The sequence below is a fragment of the Hemibagrus wyckioides genome, linkage group LG06, assembly GCF_019097595.1.
Source record: "Hemibagrus wyckioides isolate EC202008001 linkage group LG06, SWU_Hwy_1.0, whole genome shotgun sequence".
NCBI classification, from domain to species: Eukaryota; Metazoa; Chordata; class Actinopteri; order Siluriformes; family Bagridae; genus Hemibagrus; species Hemibagrus wyckioides.
In genome coordinates, this window is record NC_080715.1 from 5103081 (window position 1) to 5112420 (window position 9340).

Consider the following 9340-nt stretch of genomic DNA (forward strand, 5'->3'; position numbering starts at 1 on the left):
TGGACGATTCCACTGCATCAACAAAGACGATGTTTCCACTCGATAAATCCTGATTGCTGCGAGCACTACACATGGAGCTCTCTCTCTATGCAGTAAAAAAATTCATTGTTTGCGCACATTAAAGTAAAAACACATGTACGGTGTTGCCCGAGTAGAACGGAAACCTCTTAAAGGGCCATGTTCATTTTATATAATTATACATACGCTTTAAACAACGTTTATTTTTACTACTTGGCTACACATATATAGGAATCACATTCAAGAAATCATTCAGTTGGGATTTAGGCTCTATCACAGTACTGAAACGATGCTGGCTAAAGTAGTAAATGTCCTCCTACATCATGGCCTCTGATTCACCCTCTGCTCACTTGACCATCTCCAAAATTCAGAAATGTATGTAAATATTTAACTTTATCAATGGGGAAGTAAATGCACATGAAAAGAAGGAAAGAATACAGACATAAAAAAAAAACTCTCCACTTTGTCCAGACTCAATGTTTGCTTCTAAATGACAAACTGTTTGGGATTTTTTTTTTTTTAAAGTTAGTATTTTCTGTACAAGGCCATCACATATTCACTATTTATAAGCCTTTATCCAAATGTCTTGCTAGAGTAAGATTGCTGGCTTTGGACTTAATAATTGTACTCATTATTTTACACAAAAAGCCAGAAGGAGGCAAAAATTTTAATTGTCCTAAATTATAGCTCCTTGCTAATTTACATGCAGTGGCACAGAGTCTTACCTCCCCATGTTCTTCTTTCAGCCTGAATACAAAAGGCTACGCTGTTAGCTCCTTCTATTCTGTTGCAGTGTATTAGAAAACGGCGACTTAAAGTGGAAAAGTGGCTTACACAATGGAGATGATTAAAGCAGTAATTATTGTGCTAATTCTACAAGAAGTCTATCGCTCTGCGCAAAGCTTGTTGTGCTAACGGGATTAATAGAAACGGTATCTGACGCCTTTAAGTAATTAACTTGTTTTGAAATTTTTGTATTGATATACAAATTTGTATTGAAAGTTATCAGAAAGGCTGGTCTAGCTAGCGTGTACTTTGCTAATGTATAAAATGATCACATGTTTATAGCATGGGATGAGTTTCAATATTTTTGATGACATTTTTTGTATGCAGTTGAAATAATTAGCCGATTTAAATTTGATGCTGTAATTTGTATATCAAATGGACGCAACTCATTAACAATTATACAATCAATCGAGGTCCACTTTAGCGAGTTTTAATATATAAATTACTGGAACCTTTTTTTTGGAAGTCTTTTTATTACGTTTATTAACTGTTTTTTTTTTTTTTTTATAAATGCTACAGTGAATACAGTACACACATACATAATATAATAATTTAATAATATATTTTATTTTATTTTATTTTATTAACCAGGATTATTTTATTATTAAGCTTAGAATTAGCTATTTAAAAAATAAATAAATAAATGAAATAATGCTAATGGCATTGCAACATTCGGGCTTTTTTAATGATTTAAAAAATCATTAAAATCATTTTTTAATGAAGAGCGTTTAGTCAAAGTCAAATGTAGTGTAAAGTGTAGTTATTGTAGGTCTATATGCTGTTTTCTCATTTCTGTTGATTTTATGGTTTTATTAATGCATTAAAATATTTACATACAACATCATGTTTATATCAAGATAGATAGATAGATAGATAGATAGATAGATAGATAGATAGATAGATAGATAGATAGATAGATTTATAACTTTATTGTCATTGCAAAATACAGGTAAATAGCAATGAAATGCCATGAAGCTGGACAAATGGATAGACCTACTGAAATACCTACAACCTGACTTGATCAAGTGTACATTAATGATTACCAGATACTGACAGGTTCTAAGGATAAATTGCGCAAGAACTTCCTTGAACTTTAGTCGGTTTTGTTGAACTTTACAAACACAACCTCATAAGTGAAACAGAATTGAAATGTTCTGCAGACCTTCAGCACTCAGAATGAAAGCTCTGGTGTTCCTTGTGCTCTCTCTGTATCAGTGTGCTGTGGTGCAGGGTGGAGATGTTACTCCAGAGGGCCACCTTGGAGAGAGTTCCTATATCTTGATGATCACCAGTGATGTCAGCGAAATAAAATCCATCCTGAAATCCCAGACAGCTCTTTTGGAAGAGTGGAAGAATCAAAAAGGACAATCAAATGGTGAGTAGAGAAGCGAGAGAGATCTACTTAAAATTATGACAAGTAAGAATAAAGTGATTACATATTGATAGTGAATCATGGGTATGCTGCTGGAATGAAAAGAGAGAGAGAGAGAGAGAGAGAGAGGTGGGGGCAGGCAGAAAGAGAGGGAGAGACGTATATAGAGAGAAAAAGAGAAACAGACAGAGAAGTCTGAGAAGTCTGAAGAAGGCAACGAGAGAGAGACTCTCTCTACTTGTCTGTCTGTTTCTCTTTTTCTCTCTATATACGTCTCTCCCTCTGTATATATATATATATATACATATATATATATATATATATATACATATCTCTCTCTCTCTCTCTCTCTCTCTCTCTCTCTATATATATATATATATATATATATATATATATAGAGAGAGAGAGAGAGAGAGAGAGAGAGAGAGAGCGAGAGAGAGAGAGAAAGAGAGCCAGACAGAAAAGAGAGAGAGTGGGAGACAGACGTTATTCTGGGGTTATGCAAAAAATAAATAAAATACAAAACACTTAAAAGCAAGATTCCATGCAACTACTTTGAATTCTCTTCTCAAGTAAAAGTGCAATATTACTCCTTAATAAATTTTCGGATGAAACTTGAAGAACAGCTTCAAAAGCAGAAAGCACTCTGCTGATTACCTAAAAATATATTTTAAAATACATGATGTGAATAAAAAGGCTTTGCCTGGGCTCACTTTTATTTAAAAACAATTACAAAAAAAGAGGATCTGGGCTTTTATTCTGGTTTTATTAGACAGAAAATGTTTTTGGGGTAAAAAAAAAAGTTTCCAGTATGAGTAGACAGACTTGGGGGAAGAAAGTAAATATGTGAGTTCTATAAGAAGTTAAGAGGTTAAAGATGAGTCTAGCCATCTGAGAGGCAACAACTTCTCTAAAAGTGTCGGAGTACAAATAACAAAAATATTCATAATGCAAGACCTTAAAAATGAGTCCCTCTGACCCGTTTTTGAATTAAATTAATTGATTTATGGCTTTATTGCATGCAACAGAATGCAGTCCCATCATAGAGCCGCTACTGTGATTTAAATTCAATTTAATATTATTCGTATCGATCTTGTGGACAAAGCAACTTTTCAGACATGTATAAATTCCAGATATATTTTTATTAAGTTAAAATTTGTAATAATGAGCAAGCCAGAGGTGATGGTGGTGAGGAAAGACTCGAGGGGCTGGAGGCAATGTAAACGTCAGAAAAATAGGGATAAGCAAAAATATTGGAATGGCTGCCGAAATAAGAATGGGCAAAAGTATTGAGGAATATCAGGAATATCGGCGATTAACAGGATCAGAAGTCAGGAAAGATTAGAGTGTGATTGTTCCTGGGGTTTGATAGAATCGGTCTCACTTGACATGCATGGAGAGCACAACTCCATATGACTCCGAATTTTTTTTTTCCTTTTTTTTTTTTTTATTATTATTTTGGTGCTATTATATACAGGAAGGTACTTCACCTCTTCCTTGTCCCACAACATTCCCCTGACACTCAGGCTACAGGTCTATAGCATAAGGATATCTCAATGGATTGGATCATCGAGGCTCAAATATCACATCTTCTATCTTCTTTTAACTTTCCTATTAAGCCCAAAGTAAAGTTCTGTATCTTCATTCTAAGAAAGTCTTTCCATTAAACACCATCTTGGTGCTGCTATATAAAAGATATTCAGTCATTAAAAAAATAAATAAATAAATGTAAGAATCTGGTCAGGAACTGTGACAGGAACGGTGACTGGAGCCGTATTTTATAATCCACGCTCCCTTATTTATATTTAATATTTATTTAATGAACTAATCTACTTATGGCACTAATTTGACACCGTAGATGGGTCATTTCAGCTTTCTTAACACATTAATGTCTTGTTATCTTACAGGAAACACATGCGACAATAACATTCAGTCTGAGCTCACTGAACTGAAATCCACAGTGGCAGAGCAGAAGGTCAAGCTGGAGGCACTCGAGAAACAACTAGCAGGTAAAAAAAATAAAAAATAAATAAAAATAAAGGTGGCTTAGTGGTTAGCACGTTTACCTCCAGTGTCCTGGGTTTGAGTCTTGCTCCTGCTCACTGTGTGTGGAGTTTGCTTGTTCTCCCTGTGCTTGGTGGGTTTCCTCTGGGTGCCCTGTTTTTTGTCCAAAGATATGCTTCTAGGGTGATCTAAATTGCCCGTAGTGTGTGATAGTGTGAGTGAATGAGTGTGTGTGCCCTACGATGGGTTGGCACTCCGTCCAGAGTGTATCCTGCCTTGATGCCCGATGACGCCTGAGAAAGGCACAGGTTCCCTGTGTCCCGATGATAGATCGGATAAGGGGTACATGAAATGAAAATAAAATAAAATAAATAAATCCAACTGAGGCACTCCAATGGGACATTTTCAATCAGTATAAACAAATGCATGATTTTCTGGCCGCAAGTCTGATATAAAAGGTTAATCCCGGTGAAATTGGCATCCCTTCTTTCATTTCATCTACATTTGAGTAGCTTTTACATTTTAAGACAAAGGTTATATTCCAGAAAACGTGTCATTTGCAGGTATGAGGCTAACTCTACCGTAGTAATACTTTCATACTAGGAAGTGGAATTTTACATGAAGGACACACACAAGTGAAGTAATACACACAGTGAAACATCCCAGTGTGGTTATATTATATATAATCATGCTCGACCAATCAGATTAGTGGACCGGCTCTTATTCTGGTGTCATTTGTTGGTGTCTGTGGTTGAGGGTGACATCATGGTGCATTAACCCGTTTTACCAGTACACTGGTTTTCCACTTATGGGACGTTTTCAATCAGTATAAAGAAATAAATGATGTTCAGGCTGTGAGTCTGATCTAAAACGAGTCTGTTTGCTTTCAGTGTGTTTTAGACGTGTGCTTTTCCCTCTGTTGGAGAACCTTACACAGAATTTTACTGGTTGAAGATCAAATTCGAGCTGCTTTTTAGATGAACAAGCACTTGGAGCATCTCAGAGAGTAAAAATAGGTTTGATATCAACATTTACTTTGAAGATACAAACATTGTATTAGCGAAACTTTTCTATGAATATATCGCCCCTAGTAGTCTACGTAAAAACACAAATACTTTTGGAAAACTACTGAGTCTTGAGTGTCTACTTTCATATGAGCTTCATATTAACTTCCACTGTGGAGTGGAACTTGAAAAAGACATTCAATCATCAACATGGACACAACAAAAACAGGAGGAAATGAAATTTATTGACCTCTCAGTAAACGAGGCTCAAATTGATGTAACTGGGTTCCATATATGACGCTGTTGGAATTGCAGGTCTGTTCAGTGATTATTTCTATATGTGTGCATTATAGGTTTTTCGTGCCAGTGTGAAAGCCTCCTTAAATACTATAATGTTGAACTGTTTAGTGATGGATGAAGACTGCTTGTTTTTAGCATTCACAGCCCCTAAAGCTATCCAAGGAAGAATATATGGTTGAAGGCTGTAGGCTGTATAGCATTTAATTGAATTGAATGCTAAACATGACAATTGGATCAAATGCTAATAGCAAACCACAAGAAGAATAACAATACAGACACTTTAAAGATTAAGGGAAAAACAAAAACATGCTTTCCTGGTGTGACTTTGTTTCTGTCTCTTGTTAACTGTGTTGTTGCCTTGTGATCACATGACCTGTGTCTGTGTTATTGATCCTGGGCTGATTTACCTCAACCGAGTATGCATTTGTCCCAGCATTTCAGACCTGAGCATTTGCAGTAATGCTTCAGGCTAAGGGAATAGAAACAAAGCATATGCCCCCCCCAGGGTTAGGGTTAGGTGCTGCTGCTGATATCTTTAAAGAAAATATAACACTACACACTGCTGCCATAATTCAATTTGAGGGCATAGATAACAACTTTTGAAGTGTTTACACATTTTTTGGGCCCTTCTGTGTATGTACAGTCTTATGCAAAAGTTTAGGCACCCCTTGATAAATAACAGATTTTGGTGATTTTTTAATTGAAAAGATGTTAACACCATCTCTCTTGGAAATGGAAAAAATGCACAATATTTTCAGCAAACATTGATGCATAGTTACTTCTTATGCCATAAATGGAACAAAAAAAATAAATAAAAACATTATTATGGCACTGTGCAAAAGTTTGGGCACTCTAAGAGTTCCAGAGTCTCAGATTCTTTTTACAAGGTTTCAGACCTTAATCAGCTCATTAGATCTGATGCATGGCAACAGCTGTCATTAGTAAATGCCAGTTTCAAAGCTTTACAAATACTTTGACTCTTCAAACCTTGTGCACACACTTGCGGACACTCAACAACCATGGGTTCCTCTAAGCAGCTGTGTAAGACTCTGAAAATGAAAGTTATTGATGCCCACAATGCAGGAGAAGGCTACAAGAAGATAGCAAAGCGTTATCAGCTTGCAGTTTCCACAGTGAGAAGTATAATTAAGAGATGGCAGTTCAGGGGAACTGTGGAGGTCAAGATGAGATCTGGAAGACCAAGAAAACTCTCGGAGAGAACTGCTCGTATGCTGGTCAGAAAGACAAAACAAAACCCCCATTTGACTGCAAAAAACCTGCAGGAAGATTTAGCAGACTCAGGAGTGGTGGTGCACCGTTCCACTGTGCAGCGATGCTTGCACAGACAAGACCTTCATGGAAGAGTCAGCAGAAGAAAACCTTACCTGCGTCCCCATCATAAAATCCAACGTCAGAAGTATGCAACAGAACATCTACAGAAGTCTGATGCGTTTTGGAAACAAGTGCTGTGGACTGATTAAGTTAAAATAGAACTCTTTGGCCACAAACAGCAAAGGCATGTTTGGAGAAAAAAAAGGAGCAGCATTTCATGAAAAGAACACCTTGCCAACTATTAAGCATGGGGGTGGATCTATCATGCTTTGGGGTTGTGTTGCAGCCAGTGGCACAGGAAACATTGCACGGGTGGAGGGAAGAATGGATTCCACTAAATACCAGCAAATTCTGGAAGCAAACCTCACACCATCTGTAAAAAAGCTGAAGCTGAAAAGAGGATGGCTTCTACAACAGGACAATGATCCTAAACATACCTCGAAATCCACTATGGAATACCTAAAGAGACGCAAGCTGAAGGTTTTGGAATGGCCATCACAGTCCCCTGATTTAAACATCATTGAAAATTTGTGAGTAGATCTTAAAAGAGCTGTGCATGCAAGAGGACCAAAGAATATTACAGAACTAGAAGCCTTTTGCAAGGAAGAATGGGAGAAAATCCCAAGTACAAGAATTGAAAGACTTTTAGCTGGCTATAAAAAGCGTTTGCAAGCTGTGATATCTGCCAGAGTAGGTGTTACTAAGTACTGATTATGTAGGGTGCCCAAACTTTTGCACAGTGCCACAATAATGTTTTTATTTTTTATCTTTGTTCAATTTATGGCATAAGTAGTAACTATGCATCAATGTTTGCTGAAAATATTGTGCATTTTTTCCATTTCCAAGAGAGACTGTGTTAACATCTTTTCAATTAAAAAATCACCAAAATCTGTTATTTATCAAGGGGTGCCTAAACTTTTGCATAAGACTGTATACATGTACGTAGTATATCTTTGTGATGACACTGAATTTGCTGATGTCTGAATTGCTTGTATTTTGTTGGACAGATAAACCCAACGTCGCGTTCTCTGCATCTCTGTTTGGTCATGCTGGTCGTACCATGGGAGGATACTCGACTAGGGAAATCTTGAAGTTTCAGAAAGTTTTCACAAACATCGGACAAGCCTACAATCCAAGTACAGGTACTGAGCCAGCTTTACCAAATTCCAGGTCTCTGATGAAAGTCTGAAAAAATTTCTGTAGGGAAAGTTCCTTGTAGTCAGACTCAAGTTATACACCTGCTTAAGTCAACTTTCTGAGCCTTTTATGTTGCTAGATTTTCAGTTAAATCAGAAGATTTTACAATATGATTTATTCTATTACCTTTAACTTTAAACACATGCACTCGCCTTATACCTGAAAAAAATATATCTGGGATTGACAGTTTGCATGAAGGATGTCAAATGTGACAGATAGAGACAAATAAATCACTTAAAAAGAATAATATGATATGAATAATAGAAGAATAAGCTGACCTAACACTCAGGTGCCATACACATAGCTTACTTTAATGGGGGAGGTGGTATCTCAAGTGATTAAGGCTCTGGGTTGTTAATAGGAAGATTGGGGTTTAACCCCTGTTGGGCCCTTGAGGAAGGCCCTTAACCCCTCCCGTCCACTCCCCGACAGTGCATTATGGCTGTCCCTGTGCTCTGATCCAAACCCCACAAGGATGGGATATGAGAGAAAGTAGTTCACTGTGCAGTAATGTACAGTATATGTGACATATAAATGCTACTTACGTACTTGAAATATTTCCTGATTTTATCCATAATAAAAAAGCTTTAAGGTCCTTTCTTTCTGCAGGAAAGTTCACCGCTCCGGTGAAGGGCGTGTACTACTTTGGCTTCTCTGCTTTCGCAAACGAACGATCCAGCATGGGCGTACATCTGCGCAAAAACGGCGAGCAGATCGTAGCTACCTACGATTACAACAGCAACCATAAAGACGTGAACGGAGCCAACAGGGCCGTGCTGATGCTGGAAAAGGGCGATGAAGTGTACATCGAGCTGTGGTCCGGTCTGTACATTTTTGATAGTTACAACAGTGTTAGCACCTTTTCTGGGTTCCTGATTTCTCCAATGTAATAAAAAGTGTGCCTCTATATTCAGATTTGAGTGCAATGCAGAGCATTCGTCCGAAACAAAGCTCAGCTTCTATTAATTCTAATATTGAATACAACAAAGAAAAAAGTGCTTTGAGCTTTGAGGACTATGATTTGTGTCTCAAAACTGTATCTCAATAATAAACATACATAATTTATGCTTTACTATGGTTTTATTTTATTTAATTTTTATTAAATTTGTTCATTGTTACATTTTTACCTTCAATACTTATTCAATTTCAGGGTTAACTTATACTACTGATTTTTATTTATTATATTTATTTTTAATTTTAATACATTTGGAATTTAAATATATGTATATCTAAATTATTTTTTATAAATTATTATTTTTTAATTACATTATTATTATTATCATTATCATTATTATTATTATTATTATTATTATTATTATTATTATTA

General features: G+C 36.3%; 1 protein-coding gene across 1 annotated transcript; it reads left to right on the top strand.

Annotated features, from left to right (window-relative positions):
- Positions 1 to 1914: 1914 nt before the first annotated feature.
- LOC131354823 (complement C1q-like protein 4) lies at positions 1915 to 9085 on the top strand. Its single transcript, XM_058392876.1, has 4 exons — positions 1915 to 2179; positions 4084 to 4185; positions 7824 to 7958; positions 8623 to 9085. The coding sequence occupies exons 1-4, from the start codon at positions 1954 to 1956 to the stop codon at positions 8901 to 8903; spliced, it is 744 nt and encodes a 247-aa protein (XP_058248859.1). The 5' UTR covers positions 1915 to 1953; the 3' UTR covers positions 8904 to 9085.
- The last annotated feature ends 255 nt before the right edge of the window (positions 9086 to 9340 follow it).

Excerpts from the sequence above, each read along its gene's own strand:
- LOC131354823 (XM_058392876.1), top strand. The coding sequence starts at position 1,954 with ATGTTCTGCAGACCTTCAGCACTCAGAATGAAAGCTCTGGTGTTCCTT. Across the intron at positions 4,186-7,823 it reads ACTCGAGAAACAACTAGCAG|ATAAACCCAACGTCGCGTTC; the intron begins GTAAAAAAAATA and ends TTTGTTGGACAG. Across the intron at positions 7,959-8,622 it reads AGCCTACAATCCAAGTACAG|GAAAGTTCACCGCTCCGGTG; the intron begins GTACTGAGCCAG and ends TTCTTTCTGCAG.